This window comes from Lissotriton helveticus, chromosome 6 (genome assembly GCF_964261635.1).
Source record: "Lissotriton helveticus chromosome 6, aLisHel1.1, whole genome shotgun sequence".
NCBI lineage: Eukaryota > Metazoa > Chordata > Amphibia > Caudata > Salamandridae > Lissotriton > Lissotriton helveticus.
The window spans coordinates 1,052,278,813-1,052,301,065 of NC_136067.1; the positions used below are offsets into that span (position 1 = coordinate 1,052,278,813).

Genomic DNA, 22,253 nt, shown 5'->3' on the forward strand with positions numbered 1-22,253 from the left:
ACCGGATCCAGTGGGGCCCTGCGGCGCCGGGCCCGAAGGCGCCGGCTGCGTCGGAGCCGAAGCACCCGACGGCGTCGGGGCCGGAGCGCCCGACCTGCTAGGACCCCCAGACGGTTCCGCTGGGCCCGAAGGCGCCGCGGAGCCCGTCGGAGGAGAGAGGGACCTCATGGCCATGAGGAACCGCTCGATCTCCTCCGGCGTCGCGTTAGGCCCAGGGACCGAAGGGTATGAAGCCGGACGCGGCGCCTGCGACTCCGACAGAGCCGCATGGGCGGTGCCACCCGAACAACCGGCCGCGTCGGGGGGAGTCGGAAGAGCGATGACGTCTCTTCGACTTCTTGTGCTTACCTGACGACTTCGACCCTGAGGAGTGATGTCGACTCCCGGAGCTATGATGGCTCCGCTCCCGCGACCGGTCCCTCGACCTCCGTCCGGATCGGGACCTCTCTTGGCGCGGGGCCGACTGCCGGAGTTCGAGTCGCTTACGGGACCGCTCCCGTCTAGCTTTCGAAGTGAGGGCCCGGCAGTCGGAACAGGCCTTGTCGTCGTGGTCGACGTTGAGACAGTGGAGACACCGACGGTGAGGGTCCATTACCGACATCAGTCGGTCGCAATCCTCACAGGGCTTGAAACCAGGCATCCCTACCGGCACCGAGTAGGAGTCGAAGACTCGAAAAATTAGATCAAAAAGATCAAAAAGAGTTAGTCAAAAAGTGACTACGGTACCACTTTTTCCGGATCTGCGCTGCTGGCGCGGAAAAAAGAAGAACTGACGTCAGCACGCGGAGGCGGCGTCCAAGTACTCCGATGACGTCATCACGGCGCCCACGACGACGGACGCGGAGCCGCCGACGACGCCTACCGACACGCAAGGGTACTGCTACGCAAAAAATTTCCGGATCCAGTCTGACGCCTGGGGATATTCTAAGGTCTGAATAACAAGTACATACCTGAATACTTGTGGCTCACTTTCGTAAGAGAGAAAAGGAGGAAATTATTTTATAAACTCTGCCGAGCCTTTTGAGAAGAGGATTAGCTAAAATGGCTTCTCAAAGCAGTTGGACCTATACCTATACCTATACTAGAGTCAGCTCTATTGTCAGAATCAAGACAATAGTGCATTGTCAAAGTATGAACAGATTTCCATGAGGCAGCCCTACAGACATCGGCTAAGGAAATATACAGTACAAAGCTGCCACAACTGCATCCCCACTGGTCGAGTGGACTGCAGACCTGCCTTGAAGTTACTCATTAGCATGATAATAAAAAAGGGTAATGCAGAAGGCAATCCAGAGAGAAAGAGATTCTTATCAAGTAGACAAGCTTGTATGTAAAGGACCTTTACTGACAAAAAAATCGGTCTGATTTCCTCAAGGTTTTCAACTTGTCTAGATAAAATCACGAAACCCTTTAAAGATCTAGGGAATGCGGAGAGTGTTCTGCTGGAGAAGTAAGGTTATAAAAGCACTATTAAGGTAATGTGACAATCTTAGACAAAAAAAGACAGAGGAGCTCTCATACCCACCCTTTAAGCATGGAAAACTGCATAGCATCCAGCTGCTGAAAGAAGTTTAACTCCAAGTGAAGCAGCAATGTCAACCAAGAAGGCTGTCATTCATGTGGAATCCTGTAGTGAAGCCTTGTGTATTGAATTGTATGCAGTAGTCACAAAATGTGAGCACAAAAAATGTAACTACTAAGGAAGAAGATGTTTTTGGATAGAAGGAAAGACTTTCTTCAAACTCTCCAAGTAATCTTTACTAACTGGGACATTTAAAATTATGTTTGGCGAGTCTATGGGCTGTTATAGTTGCAAAGTAGAATTTGATAAAGAATATTGGAGCTTAGGCAAATCTGCTAACACCATAAGCAGAACCATTTCCACTTGCATTAATAAAATGCTCTTGTTGAAGGTCTCTTAGCTTGCTCCAGGAAATCCATATTGACTGGAGGAGATCTGCTGCCAAATTCAATGATATCAGCTTGGGGTGGAACAGCTGTCCTTGAGTTCAGTCAATAAGTTCAGTTTGCATGGAAGCTTCCTGTGTGATTTAAGAAACATATGGAGGAGGTCTGTGAACCACCACTGTCTCAGCTATTTAGGAGCAATTAAGATCAGTGCTGTTTGAGAGTTCTACAGTTTCAACCGGAACAACAGTATCAACAGAATGGAGGATAACCATAAAGAAATGTCCATGGCTAGTTTATGAAAATCATTAAGGAAATGGGGTAACCCAACAATCTAGGACCTGGGTAAGTAACGATATTATAAAACAATGGTCCAAAGACTATTATTCCAAGGTGTCACAATTAGTCAACAATTTCAACATTCATTGGTAGAGTATAATAATCTACTCTTGATCAATAGATTAGATAACAACGCAACAGCAAAACAAGTATTCAGTGGTGATTCATTTATTTTACTACCACTTTTGAATGATGTAAATAATTATTTAGAATACATCTGGGTCATGTAGGTTGCCCCAAGCGGAGCGTGCAAACACAGGTTTCAGAATGACCTTATAATTAACGTTTGACTTATGGAAGGCCAGGTCCTAGTGTAGGGATAACTAAGGATCCCTGTGTATAATATAATCAATTGTTTTTATGTCACTTATCTTTGCAATTCCTTTCCTTTCTTATCACAAAACTTTATCACTTCTTTCTATGTTTGCACGCTCCGCTTGGGGCAACCTACATGACCCAGATGTATTCTAAATAATTATTTACATCATTCAAAAGTGGTAGAAAAATAGTCTTTGGACCATTGTTTTATAATATAGTTTATGAAAATGGCACTGCCCACTGAGCCTTATAACTACAATCTGAAGGCGAAACATTGCATTTGGACTTTTGAGAAGTGACGAAGAGCAATGAGGCAGTTTCCTTGTGCAGGTCACATCGACGGTAGTTTTAGGATGCTGTAGAACAGTGTGTGTAGAAGTCCTAAAATTGAGCGAGTAGCCGTCTTGCACAATAGTAAGTTTCCACTTGCTGCCTGTGATGTTTTCCCACTTTATGCAATGTCACTTTATATATCCCCAAAAAAGAGTGAAGTATAGGAGGAGCCGTGACTTCTACACAGGAGAGCCATCACCAGCATGGCCTTAGGCTTAGGGTCCATCCTAAAGAACCCAGGGCCCAGCTCTGGAAACTTGTACTTTTTCATTACCTATGGAAAGTCTGCTTTGGTTATGACTTGTGTCAGAAAATTGGCCTCCACTAATTCCAGCAAACCTGGGACCAAGAGCGTAGGTGATGCTCAAGGCAAAAGTGTATATAACTAACACTGCAATATAAATAATCTCCAATGGTATGTTAAGCTTGCAAGCCCTCAAGCTAGAACCTTTTGGAAGGTGGAAATATCATCAACATGCAAACTCTTTGTGGAGAACCAGTCAATAAAGTTAGATTATAGGAGGATGAAGTAATGTCTTCTGAGGCCTTACAAAAGCTAATAGGAGACGGAGACCTATTTTGCCCTGCGTTTACGAGGGACTAATCTTCCACTAAGTCTTGTGGAGAAGAAGGTGGAAGAGGCTGGGGTGTTTTTGAAGTATGACTCCCCACTGGCCACAGCAAAAAAACAAGGAGGAAGAGGTTTCTTGCTTCTTTAGGAATGGCACCATAGAAGTTTACCTTGACACTAAAACAGGTTTTGGAATAGGAAGCAGAGACATATGTAGATGCTTCAATAGAACAATGAACAGGCTTCTGATGGTATAAATAAACTCAAAGATGCAAAAGCTACATGTGACCCAGTAGGTCTGGGAAACAGTCTTAGCTTTCTCTCGTTGTAGCTTGATCTCCAGCTGAAGAAAGGGCCCACGATGAGCACCTCAATGTTGATTTGTGTGATCATGAGTCCTGCTCTAATGCTGAATGATGAGTGGTATATTCACATTGAGTGGTAGGATCTTGAATAGATCAGTGAAATTGAGTGGAGAGGTCTTGAGTGCGTCTATGCTGAAAATGTACTGGACATCAATTGATGCCAGTTTTCAATGTTAATATGGACCTTCTTCTCAACAGCAAACAAGTGAGAGCAGTGCAATTTGCTGACCATAGGAACACACCCAGTAAGGTCTGGAGCGGTCCATTTTCTCCCACAAGGGCACTTAAAACAATACAAGAAGGCATGGTGAATTGGTCATTTTTGGATATTACTACGCATGATTTTAATTCCCCTGAATGTGCTAACAATGAATTGATCTAATTCCAAAAATAAGGATAAACTGTTTAATATGTTTATACAGGATTTTAATAACATATTATTTGTTTGTCCTGCACTGCACTTTCCTCGCCGTCATATTTTAAGGCTGATGTTTTTAAAATGCAATATTAAGACAGGTGCAGAGGCTTGGCAATTTCTATTCTCTCCTACGAATTAAGTCATGTGTCAAAAAGTTTTGAACTAAAAAAAAGTTTTTTAAATGTATATTAACATGATTTATGTTGTTTGCTATAGCGTTCTGTTTTTTTTTTAACCTCATCTGAGTTCCAAACCTTGAATAGCATTTAATTGAATTGACTGAAAAAAAGTGGCACACAATACCAAAGAAAGTTTTAAAAATTCTTCTTTGCAGTGATAAAATTTGCATGAAGTAAAGAAAAATAACTTTCTGAAGAAAAACTGTATAAAATTGGTTAAAAAAAAATCCACCTGGCTCCTAAATCCCACTCTCACAACCTGGAAAAAAGAACTGACTCCCAACCGCAATTGCCAGTGCTAGGCATCCTGGGAATGGAAGCCCCAAAAGAGAAAACTAGGAGAGAGTTTATTTTTTGTTTCAAAAGAAAGCCTATCACTCTGCCCTTTTTTATAAAGAAATGTTTGTCTTTATTGGTGCTCATGCATCAGGTTGCGGTTTAGATGCAACAGTCTGGTATTGTGAAGGGTTTTTATTCTTTATAGTAGATCTAAAAAACAACTCTGTCTTTGGCTCTGGAGGGTGCAGGACTGCAAAAGGAATGCTGGACTTCACAGATTTTAAGTGTTCTGTTATCCCTGTACACACCAAGGAATTATTCTAACATCTATGATAATCGATGAGGTTCTTACAATGCAGAAGTAGATTTGCATGACATAACAGAGGTAAAAGGATTATCCCTGTGGCACATCGCGCACCGACTCTAAACAGACAAGTGACCATGACTGCTGAGAGAACAATATGCTAGGCAAGATTTTGCCCATCTACAAAACCCAGTCTCTAATACAACTCCTAGCAATGAAAACAAATGATATGGTCAACTGTGTCAAATGGCACAGACAGCTCAAGAGGAATCAAGGCAAAATTTCACTCCAGATCTACAATACTCAGATCTTTGAGTACATGGTCTAAAACTTTCTTCGGTGAGAGAGAAGATATTGTTATCTTCAGTAGTAAAGGGACAAATAAGGTCCATGACCACACTTTCCAATCAGTACTGATGGTAGGTCTGATTTAAAAAAAAGGTCACATGTAAAGATGACTTATTCTGGATGGGCTGTTCGGGATGGTATTAAGACCACAGGATAAAGAGATACTGATAAATATGCACACAAAAAAGCCATTGACCCTAGACTGTTTTTTGCCAAGCTTTAAAAACTGGAGGAGGGTGAAATCAGGCTTGCACATTTACCAGTGAAAATTTGTTTTGAAACGTTTTCAGACGATGGTGTGCTGAAAACATTAATGATAATTAAATGTTTAAGCTTTCCACCTGCAGCAGAGTCGATATAGCTGAAGACAGTCTATCAGAATTTCAAAACACACTATTAATGCAAAAAAAATGTAGAAAGATCTTGTAATAGGTAGTTTTGTTTACAGTTCAATGGGATATTGAATGTCTTGGAGAAATGAGTAACATGTATATGTGTATGTATTTTTGCATTTAAAACTTATTTCATATAGCCAACAACCTATGAAAAGAAAGTTATAGCCTGTAATAAATAAAAATGACCATTACCCATCTTGTTAATATGGTACAATGCAGCATTAATTATTTGGAAGCAAAACTTTGATGACACTTCTTAAGTTCCAGTGACCCACCTTCTCTAAATTAGTGAGGTAAAGTAGCTGGCCCAGTTTCTTCTGAAGTTGCGACTTTGCAACTGCTTTATCATTCAACAGTTTCATTCGATTTTGATCAACCTATAGAAAAGAAGAAAGAAGTACATTTTTACCAAAACACAAACAAGTTAAAATTAGACAAAAAACACCAGCCAAACATGGAAATCGTGTCACTTTATGTCTAATCTAGGTGATGCTTGAGATCATATATGCTCTTCCTGTCACAGTGTGTTCATTCCAAACCTTACCGGCTATGACTGGAAAGGAGAGTAAAAATGTATTTATGACGAGCCAGAAAGTTAATGGAAGACACTTTCTCATATTCAAAAGATATTATTTTATTGATGGTAGTGAGTGTACATTTTTATTCAAGGTGCCCTATTCTCATTGGCAAGTGCTTTCTGAAGGAGTCCAGGACAGCTGACAGGAGTTTCTGTCCACAGATGTTTGTGCAGACTCTTTTATAATATAATTCAATGGGGTGTCCATTTTAGACCTGTGCTATACCATTGAGGTGTTCCTCAATTGTACTGGGGCTTGTGCTCATGGAAATGAGATCTTTGTTCCTGCTTCTTATTACAGATGCAGGCCTTAAGTATCACTCGGAGACACACTGATAGTGGTTCGCATTTTAGTGGCATGCATTCAGTGCACACCATCAGGCCTCCCCATAGGAGGAGGAAGGTAAGTGGACTCGAGAAACCACCCATGCATATCCTCGGAGGTATGTGCACCAACATACTGCACCCACCTGCTCGGAGGTCTTTGCTGCCTCTTAAAAATGAGAAGAGTTCAGTGTCAGTAAAAGCTGGCATTGCATTATGAAACCTCAGCTGTCTTTCACTGATGAACTTTCCCCAGCAGAGGCACGAACTGTCAAGAGTTTACTCCTGCACTGAGGAGAGTACATTACTCTCTTAATGTACCAGGCTCACCCATTTAAAGACAGCACTTTTGTCTGCTAATACAGCCCTTGGTAACTTAAGCCATACCAGCTTACCTGTTGTAACACAGACACATTGTTCAGGACATAAAGCACGGTTGGTGAAGAGGATAACATACTCTGAGATGCTTTCACTAATAATTCAAATACTAATTGAATCTGAGCTTTGATAAACTATTTACTCCACATGTTTCACACTACATCACTAATTTGTCATCTGGAATCCTGAAAAGCTTAAACTATATTCCCGTACCCATAACTTTAACTGTAAATCCCATTCATTGGCATGTAATTGAATTTACACCTAATAGCCACAAAATGCAGAAGGTAAGGGCAAAGATGTTAAGTCTTAAAATCTCAAAAAGATTAAGGCTGATCCATAAGTTAAGACTTGCCCAAAGAAAATGTATCCAACATTCTTCTGCTAAGTAGAGAGACATCAAAGAAAGTTGGTTTCGATGAAATGCGTTACAAATTTGACTAAGAGGAACACATACATCATACATGCTGCTATTAGAAAGATTATGTGGAAGTTTAGGCTAAAATTAGCAAGCTGGAGAGTGCTTCCCACTCTCAAGAGATCTTCCAGCAAGAAGCAGTTTTGCAAGTCAAACAAGGTAAGAGAGAAATTAGTGAGTTGGAAAACAGAAACAGTAGAGGCAACATAAAAGGTTTTGGAACGTATATAAATACGTAGAAAGATGCCAGCTCATGTATTGAATACCTCAAAGGGTGGATACCAACCATTTAAGATCTGGGTTCGCCTACAGACTCCAAGATTGAAAAGGCTCACTGAGTCCGGTTGTATCATGCCAAAAGTGGCTCATATCCAAGAACTGCAATTTTCAGACCCTTGAGATATGCACAATCAGCAAAGAGGCCTTCAAGAGTAAAGTTATCGCCCTCATTCAACTGGTAAAGAAATTGGTTATCATTTGCACAAGACTATGCCAAAGAAACTGTAAAGTTTAAAAAAGGACTGTTTGAAGCTGCGTTAAAAAATGAAGTCTATGGATATCGGATACGGTTTTATAGTGCAGTCCAGAATGAGGAATAGTTCCAAGGGGAACTCGTACACACCTACAATGGGCCCAAAAATATGAAGGACTTACTTGAAAGCCAATGCGTAGAAAAAATGGGCTGATGACTGGCTAACTATGGTTGTCATTTATGATGTTTATTTTGAGAATGTTACTTAGATGTTCAGTAAGAATTTACATCACATTAAGGTAAAGTTCTGCTATATATCCTAGGAAGGTCGGAAACCTGTCGGCTTTTCACTGCCAAAATTGTGGCTAATAGTTTTGGTTTGTGTGTATCGGGTGTATGTTCGCACTTTAAAGTAAGGATTTGGCCCCCTCCCCATAATACTATTCTGAGCAGTTTATATAGCGCTGAGTAGAACACAGACAATCAACCAAAAGTTTATTTTGGTGTGGTGGAATGATCTTGTTGTGCCCAAACAATATAGGGCTACGTATTCGAGCATAAGGTTTTTTCGAACTTTAAAACCAAATATGTGATATATAGCATTTTCTGTACCTGCAAAAAACTTTATATTGGCCACACCTGCCAAGAGGTCTGCAAATTAATTAGACAAAATAAGGTTCGGATCCGGTGCGAAGTGATGACAGCCCACTTGAGTTGCACAACACTGAAAATCAGCAAAGTAAACATGAGCTTAAATGGCCTGTAATCTTTGTCACTCAAAATGGGCATAAAGGACCCTAGCTTTGTTCCTTCTGAATGGGGTTTCAAGGTCGTCAATTTTATATAGTATTGTAGCATGGTCCCACTCTATCTTTTCTATGTATGCCATGCAATTGGTTTTATCCTGGACATGGTCACCCACAGTTGTTTCGGCTCATTTGAGACGGGAGCCCACTTGGCGCAGTGACTGGTCAAGGTCGCCCAGGGCTCTGCTGGAGTCTTTCGGGAGAGACGTCATGTCTTTGCAAAATTCCAAGAGTAGTGTTTGGATGTCCTGTTTGGTTGCTGGGGCCTGGAAGTCTGCAGTGCTGCACGAAGTATATGCTATGGGGTGGCACCGCCCCCTTGAGACTGTGAGGTATTAGATATTTGGAGCAAATCTTTGATGGAGGAGGCGCAGGGGTGTTTTGTCCTGCCAGTTGCCAATGTCGGGGAGCCTGGTGGGGAGGGGGTCGCTCTAGTTCTGGCTCCAAGATTTTAGCTCAAGGCCAGCATGGTTGTGAAAGTTTCTTATGCCACTTCCAACTGTTCACATCATGAGCTCTTCTGTAGCCAATGTCCCCCAGTGTTGATTTGGAGGTGAGGCCTTGGATCGTGAGGCGCTTAATGAGTGCGCCCTCTTTAGCTTTGGAGTCGCCACCGGTCCCCAGGGCTCAGGCATGTGCTTCCGTTGGGGATCAGATGAGGGTCAGAGGGGCCCTCATCCACACATCTGCAGGTAGCTATAGTGGGAATCGGTCTCTTCCGCTGCTAAATTCAGTCTCTGGGGGTCACGACAGTAAGGTCAGGCAGGCCAGCCCAGGGTTCCCCCACTGTTGCAGGCCACTGCGTAGGCCACCCGTCAGCAGGAGGCCCCCACATCACCTACCTGCCCTCTTATTGAGGCCAGGGTTGCTCCCCGCGCTCACCTCAGGGCCTCGGCTATAGGCCTCCATCGACTACACTCACCCGGCGTGGCAGGACCCTGTTCTGCACTGTGCATAAATAGCACTCTACCCAGGCTTACCTCTGGGCTCCCACTCCCCTGTGCGGTGCCTTGCTGTCACAGTGAGTTATCAGTTGGCCGTGCCCTCTCAGCTCACGTGGGCGGCCCGCCAGAGAGGAAACTTCTGAGGCCCAGCGGCGCTGCCAGACAATGGTGGCTGCCATGTTGTCGAGTCGGCAAGGTATCGATTAGCACCCAGGAGGCTTGATCGGGGCTCTCCATCCTCTTCTAATGTCCTCAAGACTTGTGGGGGAATCTTAGCCCATGAAGGTGGCTGGGTTTATATCTTAATTCAACAGTGAATAGGTGCTCAGTGTCAGAACTCAGGGGAGGCTCGTCTCCTCCCTGGCCACGCCCACATTGTGTCATTATTTTAAGAGATATATATTCAGCACAGTAGGCCTGATAGGCTTTGTAGACATGTTAAATGTATACCATCCTTGAATTTAATTGTAGAAGAAGAATTCCAGGTCCTTCGCATGCACCAGCAAATTTTTCTAACATTTAGGTCTAGCAATAACAATGCTACGATGCAGAAATCATTTTATTGTGCCGAAGATTACTCCCATCACTTACAAAAGAATTAGCCAGGAGTCAAGAAATGAGTCAGACAGCATATCCAGATCTGTTCTAGACTATAATGTAAGGCTGACATAGAGGGACTTATTAAAGGCTCTTTCTGCTGATCAGACTTTACAACACCATAGATAAAACTGGGGACCACAGCATCAAGTGTGGATAAAATTGAGATCTCTTACTAATTAAAATGTACAGTATATTATAGGCAAAAAAACATTTTTATCGTACTGACCTCATGGGGCTCAATGATGTGAAGGACAGGTGGGTTAGGCTTTGGTTCTTCAGGATGACGCACTCGTAGACGGTCTGTTGCCATTGCAAGTTCATCAATGGCAGACACGTGATCTCTAAGTACCATCCAATACTCATGGAGCAACTGCAAAAGGAGCACAAAGGTTAGTAAGATTTTCCATATACAAAAGATAGATTTTTGTAAATATGGCTTTTGCTTTCATTAATAACATGTAAGTTCATCAAAGGAATACCTTATTTGTGTTGGGTAAGATATGTTTTCAACATGGTTGACCATAATTTATTTAGATGCCTCTTGTGCAAACTAAGATTTTGTACTACAGGTAGACGCTGAACAGTGAGAAAAGTCAGAGCCTTCAACAGTGACCTATGACCTCTTTCACTAATTTAGGTACAATCTACCATATCAAAACGGAGCAAGTCACCACAGATGTGTTGCTATGGTGGAGAAGCCTGAATAACAGTCCCCCATTAGTCAATGCTTAAGAGAGCCTGAAAGCCTGGAAACCCTTAAGAGAACCATGTAGTGTTCAATTTGGACATTGCTTTTCACTAGGGTGGCTGAAAACAAACATTAAACACTCACAATTTTAACAAAGAGTAATACTCACAGAACGTAGAGACCTAGACACACTTACTGAGCTGCAAAAACGCCAACTAGACCGCGATTGAACCACCTTAAGCCAACTAATTCTAGATGAGGTCCGAAGATGTTGGATGCCCTCTACACGCTGAGTATATGAATGGGGGGATAAATCCAGCAAGATATTGCATTGGGTGGCCACCCACCACTCCGTAGATGGAGTAATACCTCCCATTCTGGGTGATGCAGGAGAATGGGTCGATGGGTCGATGGGTCCTGCGATATGGCTGCAGAATTTACCAGGAAATAGGGGCAGTCCTGGCAGAATTAAATCTGGGCGAAACCCCAGGACCCAATGGTTATCCTGTAGAATTTTACTGCAGACTTCGTGCAGACATCATCCTACCCCTGCTTAAGTTATATGCTGATGCTGCCGACAAGGGCCACTGCGTTGTCGACATCAACCAGGTCACTATAGTGGTCCTACACAAGCCTTGCCGCACAAGACCTACATGCGTCACCTTTTGGTCCATTGCTCTCATCAATAGTGAAGTTAAAAACTATGAAAAACTTCTGGCAAATATGCCAGACATTCACTCCCTGGTCCACCTCAACCAATGTGGCTCCGTCCATCGCCGAAGCACCACAAATTGTTTCCAGAGGGTGAATGTCGCTCTCTACCACATCAGCACACTGAGCGGTCCAGCGGCACTTCTCCTAATAGACTTTGAAAAAGCATTCAACACGGTCGACTGCTCCTATCTTGCAGAGGCAATCACTGGGCTGGGCTTGGGGCCCCAGTTCCATGCCTTGATTAAGATTCTCTATGCGGGGTTTTGGGTCAGAGTCTTATTTAACAGAATATTATCAGATGTCTGCCCCGTGGGGAGAGGCACCATACAGGGATGCCCTCTCTCCCCACTTTTATTCGCCCTGGCCATCAAGCCACTGGTAGTGTGGATCTGGTGCGATGTTCAAGTGAGGGGCTTTGACTGGGGTTTGGCTACATCGCATACCCTTATATGCAGACCACGTCCTGCTATTTGTGTCACATCCAGCTGAGACTGGGCCTAGACTGCCCCAAATCCTGGGGATCTTCGGGGAGGCATCAGGATTGCAAGTTAATTGGAGCAAAACACTGTTGGTCCCCATGATAAGTGACCAATGATCTGACAATTCTGAATATCGAAAAGGCGAGTCAGTTTCCAGTACCTTGGGATGCACATATCCTGGGAACTTAACCTAACCTCGAGTCTTAATCACAGCCCCATGACATGACAAACGTGCAAGGAGTAATACACGCTGGAACTCCCTCCCATTGAATATCATGGGTAGGATTACATTATTCAAAATGATGGCTCTCCCAATGATGCTCTATATCCTCCAAAATTACCCTTTAACATTCCAAAAATCCTGGTTCGATTTGGTCCTGGCTATGGGATCTAAATTCATTTGGGGGTGGCAGATCTAGAGTGGCCTTCGGGAAATGTGCCCAGACGATGTATGATGGAGGGCTTGACATGGCAGATATAAGCCTATACAACTGGGCAAACCAACGTCTTCCCATTAATGACTGGCTGCATGGGGGACAGGACAATCCCACCTTCAGGGGCGAATTGGCTATTTTTTCGCCAGATAATATCATGTACATCCTCTATCAGGGCCCCATTCCACCGGAGCTTCTACCGGTGTCTGCAGAGGCATTTAGAATCTGGAGGCCAGCCCTTCGATAGATGAAATGGTATCAGAAGCTACAAGGAAAACCCCACTTTGGGAGGGAACCTGCTTGTTCCAAGTGTCCTCATTGGAGGGATTCAGGATTGGGAATATATTGGTATCTCAAAAATAGGTGATGAATAGGTGATGTCTGGGGTGGGGGACATCCTAAATCCTTCCAAGACCTTTAAGCAGAATTCCAAATGCCAACCTCTCAATTCTTTTGTTATCTGCAACAGCAACACACCCTACAACCTTACAAGGTAATGCTCCCAGAATACACCCCCCTAGAAAATAAGATCCTCATGGGCCCCTTAGGTAAAGGAGGAGTTTCACAAGTCTAGAAGTCCCTGGTTATACACTCGCTCACCTCCCTGGATGTCCTGAATGCTAATTGGGAGACCTGGGTTGGTGGAACTGGACAAGGCGGACTGGAGAGATGCCTATATGTCTCATCGAATGCTAGCAATTTCTGCCAGGCCCGCTTCATGCAATTTAAGTACTTACATCAAGCCAATATGTCACCTTACCAAATGTGGAGGGCAGGCATCACTGATTCGCCTACATGTCACAGGTGCAAAGACCCTATGGAGGATTTCTTCCATGTTGTTTTATTAATGCCCAGTGATATAGGTCTATTGAACTGTTATCAATGTTCTGCCCGCCATCACAGGCACACAACCAGAGGTGAACCCCAGGGTTGCATTACTTGGTATTCTTGATAATGCAAGTGGTTCCCGTGGAGATAGGATACTGATAGGCCTGGGTGGGTTGATTGCCAAGCGAGTTATCGACGTAACTGGAAAGCCTTCATGGCCGCCCTCGATGGAGGTCTGGACCCGAGAAAGAAATGGTGAAACTATTATGATCTTGGAACCTAGTAAATCCCTGTCTAGATACATTGGACACTTTGAGATTGTCTCTGTGGTTCTGGAGCAAAGTCCGAGAGTGGGGTGTAGATCAACTTGCTGTGATATTAATGTACGAAGCAAATGTTTTGTTAAGTAAATGCGGTGCTGTGGATTGTCTGAGTGCCGGCGGGACTTTGCCTGTGGCTGCACTGTCGGGCCGGGTCTGGTTGACTGCTTTTATGACCTGCAGCATGTTGAGGCTGAACCGGCCCCCAGGGGATTCCTTGGCTAACAATGACATAGAGGAGTGAATAGGAACCCGCAGGCAAACACTTGAAAGGCAAGGTGAGCGGCGCCCTGAAGGTCACTAAGGGCCCTGGAGTGCGTGACTGAGCCTGCCTTTACATTTCTGGTGCGTGGCCCACTGGTGGTGTTTGGGAGTCTGAGCTTCTCCTGGTGCAAGGGGTTCCCCCGGGGACTATTGCTGCCTGTTGGTGACTGGTGTCTTACTGTCTTGAGGCCCGGTTCCCTAATACTCATGGGGAAGAATAATCAGGTGGGGCAGCCAAAGGTAATACTATAGAGCACTACACAACTCCAGCTTCTCCTCCCAGTGCACTACAAGTCATACATCCAGACGGGTGGAGCAGGGCACTGACCAGGAGGCGGGGGAGCCCTCAAGAGCAGAGTTGATGCAGGCAATAGAAGGTTCCCGCTTCACCCTGGAAAATAAAATAGAGTGTGGACGTTGAGGTCAACCTTTTACACACCGACCTCCATGAGATATCAGATAAGGTCCAGTTGGCAGAGGGCTCTATCGAAGAGCTCCAGTCGGAGGTGGTCGCTCTGAAGAAGCAGGTAATGGTGGGGCATCCCGATCAGGGGCCCTGGAGGCTAGAGTAGAGGATGCGGATGAACGTTCTAACGCAATAATATATGCGTGCTGAGAGTTCATGAGCAGGCTGAGGGAGTGCACCCCAAGCAGTTGGTTGAGGCTTGGATCACAGACACCTACAGGGCTGTTCCACATGTTTGCTGTTGAAAGAGCACACTGTATGCTGGTTGCACCTTAACGACCTGGGGCCCCACCACGGGCTATAATTACTCGCATCTTGAATTATAAAGACAGAGACAGTATCCTTAGAGTGGCCCGAGATTTTGACACTGCCGGATTTGAGAATCAGAGGATCTCCATTTCTCTAGCAATTGAACCCTTTGAGTTGTTACTACATGCAGAGCTGGAATCCTGGGTGATCAAGGTGGGGGGGGTACTGTCCATGTTGTCTCGTTATAAACGGTTGACGCATTGATTTATGAGTGTTTGCCTGGGAATTCTGTCCTGATGCAGCTCTTGCAAGATTTCGGTGAGGTTTCGAGTCTCAAGAGTAATACCTGCAAGTCATTACTGGTCCCTCTGGGTGAATTAGTTGGGAAGCACAAAGATTAGCTGCCAGATGTGGGCCCAAAATGGGAATTGGAGAGACTTCGATATTTGGGAATCTGGGTCATGCACACTGTGGCACGACATCAGCGACAGAATGTCGCTAACGGCGCTGGAGTATTCTGTTTGTTTCTGGAACAGCCTTCTTTTATCTGTAAAGGGTAGGGTGGCTGTAGCCAAAATGTTTTTTCTCCCACATAGCTTATACCGTGTGCAAAACTCCCTGTTTCCATTGGACAATTGTTTTTTCCAAAGGCTGGATAGTTTGCTAGTGTCTCTTGTGTGGGCGGGTAGGCGCAGCCGGGTGGCCCTTGGTACACTAAAGAATGACTCTGAGGACGGGGGAATGGAGGTCCCAGATGTGTAGTTCTACTACTATGCTGCTCATTTACAGCATGCAGCCAAGTTGGGAGAGACGGCTTCTAGGGCCTGAGTTCAGAGGTAACACTTTGCCCCTAAATGTTAATGCGAGGATGCAGGTCAGAGCTCCCTGTTCCATACTAGGTCACATATACGGCCGGTATAGGGGAAAAAGTGGTTCACAAAGTAATTTGCAGAGTCCCTTCAGTTTGGAATTAAAACTATGGGACTGGGCAACCTTTCAGAATATTGACTCAATCAGGACTATGAAGCAGTGGCAGGTGGGGATATATGGAAACAGGGGATGTTTACCCGGGAGATAACTTCATCTCATTTCAAGACACGTTTAGGGTAGGACTGGGTCATTTTTTTATATTATGCAAAATTGGAAAGCGTAGCAAGGGAGCTCTGGGCAGATTTTCCTACGAAGCCCCAACCATCTGCAGTCCTGTATGGTCTTATTGGATGGGGAGAAGGACTCCACTTAATTAGCCATTGTTACAGAGCTGGTAGGTCTCATATGCCACCACACCAATTTCATGCACAGGGAGCCAGGGAAAGAGATTTGGGTACACCCATCCGAGAACTGGACTGGGTGAGTGCCATGAGCTTTATGTGCACTGTATCTTGTAACAACAGTTTTAAACTTTTGCACTTTCATTTTCTCCACAGTACGTATGTTACTTCGCATGGCCTCAACAGAATAGACCCTACCAGGGGGGCCACATGCGTGAGGAGGTAGGAGCCACCTTCTTACACTTGGCGTGGGAGTGTGTGCAGGTTCAGGCTCATTGGGGACAGGTGGTGCCGCGTATTGAGTCAGTCACCGGACTCCATGTTCCTTTGACTTGCATGTCTTCTGGGGGTGGTGGCGTGCCCCAGGGGATGCAAAGTCCCCTATATATTAACCCAGTTGGCCTTGTTGTTGGCAAAGAGGAGGTTGGTCATTAGTTGGTTGGGTACGAGGATCCCATTGTTAACCCATTGGCTCCATTACTTGTTGGTATGGGGGCGGCGGAGGAACAACATATGAGACAATAGTACATGGATGAGAGGGCGGCTGAGGCCATACTGCTCTGGTCCCAGTTGCTAGGTATGTTTCAGGTTGATCATGACGCGTCCTTAGGGGATGGAATTGAGGTGGAGGATTGATACCTCCCAGTGTGATTGGTCTTTGTTCATTTCCCAATGACCAAGTGTGTAATGCTGCTCCTCGGTGTGCTGATTGGCTTGTGGCCCTCGGTTCTGTGTATACTTGTCTTACTGCATCACTGGACGCATGGTTGATTTCACTTGCAGATTCTACCTAATGTGTTTATTGACTATGTTAGCCTCTGTTGTATAATTGACATTACATTATGTTTGATGCTGTCATCACGCACTATGTGTTTTTGTTGTTTGTCTGGAACCAATAAAACAAGTAAAAAAATAATCTTTGCTAACTTCTGAGAATGCTTATAGAGATTCACTGCCTGTCTCACAATTTCCATATTTTTGCTTGTTATTGCTATTAATACATTTTTCTTTGCATCTTTCCATTACTTGTTGAACCAGTTTATGTGTCTTGTTGGTAGAACCGGGGACATAAATGGTCTATAAAAAAGGTATTTTAAGGGTGCATACGATTTCCTCTGAACTGTACTAGTCATGCGTAGGTGGGCATTTTCTACCTGAGCTACCAAGAATGCATTTGTGGCTTCGCTATGGATGCAAGAAAGAGTCTTGAGAAGGTAGTGGAAATATGGACAATGTATTGAACACATGTTGTTTGAGACAGCCAATTCTTCATATATTGAATTTGCTGGTAGGTCAGTTTTAGGAGTTAAGAACCCTTACATCATTAGGTGCAAAGGGCGTTGCTCACTGTCCCTGCACTAAATTACCACATTTGTCCATCAAAGTTGGCCAAAGACAGAGATTTAGAATGACGTAATGGATTGTGCTTGTTTAATTTGGCTGCTATTGGTGTCTGACACAAGTGGCCATTGCAGGATCTAAGGGACGGTGATAATGCTGTTACTTGGATTGCCAAGGCTGACCAGCTTTTAATGAGAGTAGGTCTGATCTGGGTATGCCCCCCTTCTCAGCTTCTGCTTCAGTGATGGCATATTCTGAGTTGTCTAGCAGTTCATATCTGACAGTAAAATCTCCTGCTAGCATCAATGAGTCCTTATCTTTGTCATGCTCCATATGTAATTCAAACTGGTATATTATTTCAGATTCCTTGTGACTCCAGAATTATATGTATTGTAAATGCGTGTTTTCATTTCTGGAGGTGAAAGGAAGTTTATCCCTAGAATGTCATGAACTGAGCCGTAACGTTCATGATTTTACAATTTAGGGATGATTTTACTTATATGCTATTCCCCCCACCCGAGGTCCCACTATTCACGAGGAATTTGCACCAACAGAATACTTGGTATAGCACATTCTATTGCCCTTGTTTTCGGAAAAATAGAGATATCAAATTGGTCTTTGAAAATCACCCAACTGGGATCCCTCTGAAGGGGGATTGGAAGTTGTGCCTGTCAGGCGGAGGAGGCGGAAAATTCTCAGGCAAGTGAGTGTCATTGGTATTCTGAGGATAATAAGGCGATGAACGGATGCCATAGCTCAGGATATGACATGTCCTGTGCTGAAAGAGTTAGGGTCAGTCTCTCCATCCCCAGTATGCTTACGATCAACATTGAGTAGAGATATCTGCCGGTAAGAGGCGCATAGGCGTTTATCTTTACCTGGTTTCGGTATGACGACAATGGAAATCTTGAACATGTAGAGTGGAATCAAGTCTGGACCTTGGATAGAATTGAACAGTCCAGTTAGGAGTGGAGCACGAGTCATGCAAAAAGTTCTGAGGAGGAGTGCAAGGAATCCATCCAGTCCCTGTGATTTAAGGAGCTTCTGCAGAGTGATGATAGAAATAACCTCCTCGACCCGAATTGGACGATCTAAACCGGACGCCTGTGCCAAGGATATTTTCGGGGTGTGGGTGCCCTGGTGATATAGACCTGGGTTCTCTGCAGGTAAGTCTTGCTCCTGGTAGAGTTCCCTATAGAAATCTCAAAATGTTGAGGCGATCTGGGCATCACTAGTGCACTCACTGCCATCTGATCCTAGTATAGAGTGAACTTTGGCGGCTTGTCGCTGCACAACATAAAAGGGGTGTCAGAGTGTGGCGTATTCCAATCTGTCCAGGTAAATGCCTGCCAGTTGTGTCTGGGCAGTCTCTAGTTGGCCCCGCACTCGGGAGGCACTGGTTTGTTTATGGATATGTTCAAGTTCCTGGACTTGATGGGTCAGAGGCTCTCTCTTTTCTCGGCATAGCTTGCTGTCCACTGCGGATATAGCAACTAGTTCACCCCTGATAACCGCTTTTAAAGTTTCCCATTCTGTAGCGATGGAGATGCATGGGGTGTCATTTATTGCAAGGAAATAAACTAGTGCTTTGTTAATCTGATCAATGACCTCAGGTCGGTGCAAGAGGGTTTCACGCATCCGCCTGGTCTTGGATGGAGGCTGTATCGGTGGGAATGTCAAAGTGGGGGACACCGCTGCGTGGTCCGACAAGGAGTGGGGCTATATTTCTGAGCCTGTGACCTTAGATAGGATATCTGGGGTACCTCAAAAATTATCTATGCAGGCGTATGTTTTATGTGTATGAGAGCAGAAGGTATAGTTGCGTGTGTTTGGGTGCAGATGATACCAGATATCTTTCAGGCCCATATCCCCCAGCTAAAGCACAACCTCCCAAGAGTGGGCGCCGGACTGACCATGGCGCTGGGCAGATCTGTCTTTATGAATGTTAAAAACTAGGTTTACATCTGCACACCCAACAGCACCTGCAATCTTGTCTAATCATGATCTCAGCCACTGCGCGATGTAGAAAGTGTTCTTGTCCCTAATTAAGAGCGTATATATATCCCCAATGGGAATGTGTGGTTGCCCATGGTCACTGATTGAGTGAGCAGGCTACCCTTTATGTCTGCCTGTTTCAGGCCCAACTTGCCTCGGAAGGAGTTGGAGCCCAGAATTGCCATTTCTGCCGTTTTAGAGGAATTAGAGAAGAATCGGTGTGGAAAGGCCAGTGATCGCAATCCTTGCTAATTGCTAGTGATGAGATGCGTTTCTTGGGGCAGGTGAATGTTACAGATAAGATAATATGGCCAGACGTTTGACAGGGTTTTTCAGTCCCTCTACATTAAGAGTAATGATTTGTAGGGTGTGTTGCATAGCAGTCGAGGTAATAACTATCTTTTGAGTCATCTTGTGATAAAAGGTAATCCATGAATTGTGGCTGATAATGCAAAATGTGGAGGTGCAAGAGAGAGACATGTTGAGGTGTATAAATGAGAACATCTGTAGGCTCCCTTAAAGAAAATTGAAGAAAAAGGAAACAGAAAAAACAACTAGAGAAACAAGAGTGTGCAGTGTCCCTGGGGTCCTCGTCCCCCACCCCATCCACCTACCATAAATGGCAAGGAGTATACATCATAGCCAGGTTCAAGTCACATCTGCGCCAGCAGAGTCTATGGAGAGCGTCTCTAGAATTGCTTGTCGTTTCTATGCCATTGCCGCCGGGTCAGGGTGGAATCCTATGGAAGAGGCCTTGGAACCACTCTACTCCAGGCATCTGTAGGCCCATCGGTCAGGCTTGAAACCCCGAAACCAGCACTAGAATGCTTGTTTCCAGTCCAGGGAGGACCTGGCCTGGCAGTTCGGGCTGGACTTTTCCCATTGGGCACAGAGTCTAGACTGATTTGCTTATGGCTGGGTTCAAACTGGAATGGCGAGCAAAAAAACGATGGATTTAGGCCCAGCTCTCTGTACTGGGGTGAATGTATGAAATCGTTCTACATTCTGTCCATCAATTGTTGTTTTTGCATGTAAGAAGTTGGCCTGGCATATGCTGTCCACTATTCTAGTGGGCACCTTGCACTAGTCCAAATGACCCTTATTGATGGTAGGTTTAAAGACAACCTATATGGAAAGCTATCCTAGCGGTAGCTGTGGAGCGCAGCCTATAGGCTAAGTCTTGAAGGAATGTAAAGCAGCTTGTTTTACCAGTCTATAATCTTGTGAATGACCAAATTAAAGGAGAACCACACCAGGTATATACATAAAATATATGTATTTAATCTAAACACATCCCTCTAGTCTCTTTATGAGGCTAGAGGTAAAAGAACATACAGTAAACGTATTTAGCACACAGTAAATTAGCACAGTATACGTTTAGCCCTAGGGGCGTCACAAACCATATACTAAGAAAGTGGTATAAGAACCACGACAGACAGAGACAAGGCCTAGGGCCTGTAGAACCGCTGGGGCAACAAGGAACCACCCAAGGTAGGGACGCAGGAGACCCACAGGGGAAGCGTGCAGTGTCTAAACACAGCAGCGAATCACATTTGACTTGTATGGAGACAGTTGAGATTAGATTTTTAAAGGTTAGGGACACTTAGGAGTGGACTAGGAGCAAACCCCTTGAGAATTGGACAGTTCAAGAGTCAAGACCCACAGGAACACAGAAGTAATCGTGTTACCTCACCCAGGGAAGCCAGGTGCATTGGTGTCTTTTCGTGTCGGGTTTCGTCGTCGTTTCCTATGGCAAGCTGCAAAGAAGTGCTGCAGGCGACCAGGTGAAAAGTGTCGAGAAGGATCCAAGGGTGGATCGGAGATCTGAAGAACCTGAAAGCAGAGGGGACAGAGTCTGGGTCACATGCCAGTGACCAGGGAGGCAATAAGAAGATGCCCACCGATGTCGGGTGATTTCAGGTGCAGAAGGTGAAGCTTGACTCTTCAGCCACAAGGACCAGGCGGCGTCGATGACAACCAGGAGCTGGATTCGAGCTGTCCCACGTCGGATGTCGAGTGTTTTGGTGTTGGTATCCGGTTTGGACCCAACAAGCCTTGGCAACAGCAACCCACGCAGAATGCAAAGATTGGCTTCGGAGCAGACCGGCAAGGTCTGAGGGACTCACCCTTTAGAGGGGAGTCAGGGCACGTCTGGAGCAACCAGGGAAGCCCAAGAAACAAAAGAGTTACCTTCATGGGGACCCACCAGTCGACGGACCATGGATCGTGAAGGGGCCTCGAGCAGAAATGCTAGAAGCGGGCCCACGGAACACTTTTGAAGTGTAGGCCCACAATCTTCGGTGCAGATGGTGCTCAGGGCTTGGACTACGAGTAGCCCAATGCATAACTTTGGGAAAGCTTGGGAAGTAGGTGCACTAGCAAATGTGCATGGTGTCCAGGAGTTCCGTTCCCACATCTCTCGTGATGGCTACAGGTCTCAGCTTTGCTGTGATCTTGTGTCGGCCTCGGAGATGTCTGTAAGTACGTGTCCTGTGTCACAAATCCTTCGGGATCTGGCGGGAGCCTGGGAAATGCAGACCGGCAAGATGCTTCTTTGGTGCCTGTTTGAAGAGGGGAGTCACTCCTTGACCCCAAGGGATATCCTTCCGTCTTCTAGTCGAAATAGAATGTCGAAGTTCCAGAATATATGTTGCAGAGTTTCGTCCAGGGTAATCTAAAGTCTTAAGGACTGGGTTCCTATACTTATACTAAGTTTTAGGGGTTGGACTTACTCTAAGGTCCCATCCCCTCTGTCCAGTTTCGCGCCAGAGCAGGGCCTGAGTGCCCCTGCCACCGGTTTAAATTGGGCTATGCCCAGGGACACCAAGTGTGCCCCCAGCACGGTCTGAAAAGCATTCACTGAATGCACCCGCCCTGCCCCAATACACTAAAGCCTGTCTGGGGAGGTGGTTACTCCTCCCTGTGACA

The 22,253-nt window shown here is 45.1% G+C and overlaps 1 protein-coding gene across 1 annotated transcript in view; it reads right to left on the minus strand.

The window, feature by feature from the left end:
• SHPRH (SNF2 histone linker PHD RING helicase) overlaps positions 1-22,253 on the minus strand; it is an 884,400-nt gene that overhangs the window by 280,185 nt on the left and 581,962 nt on the right. Inside the window, exons 22-23 of the mRNA XM_078648685.1 lie at positions 10,503-10,646; positions 6,033-6,134 (exon numbers count right to left, since the gene is read on the minus strand). Coding sequence (XP_078504811.1) covers positions 6,033-6,134; positions 10,503-10,646 — 246 coding nt within the window. The remainder of the gene's footprint in view (positions 1-6,032; positions 6,135-10,502; positions 10,647-22,253) is intronic.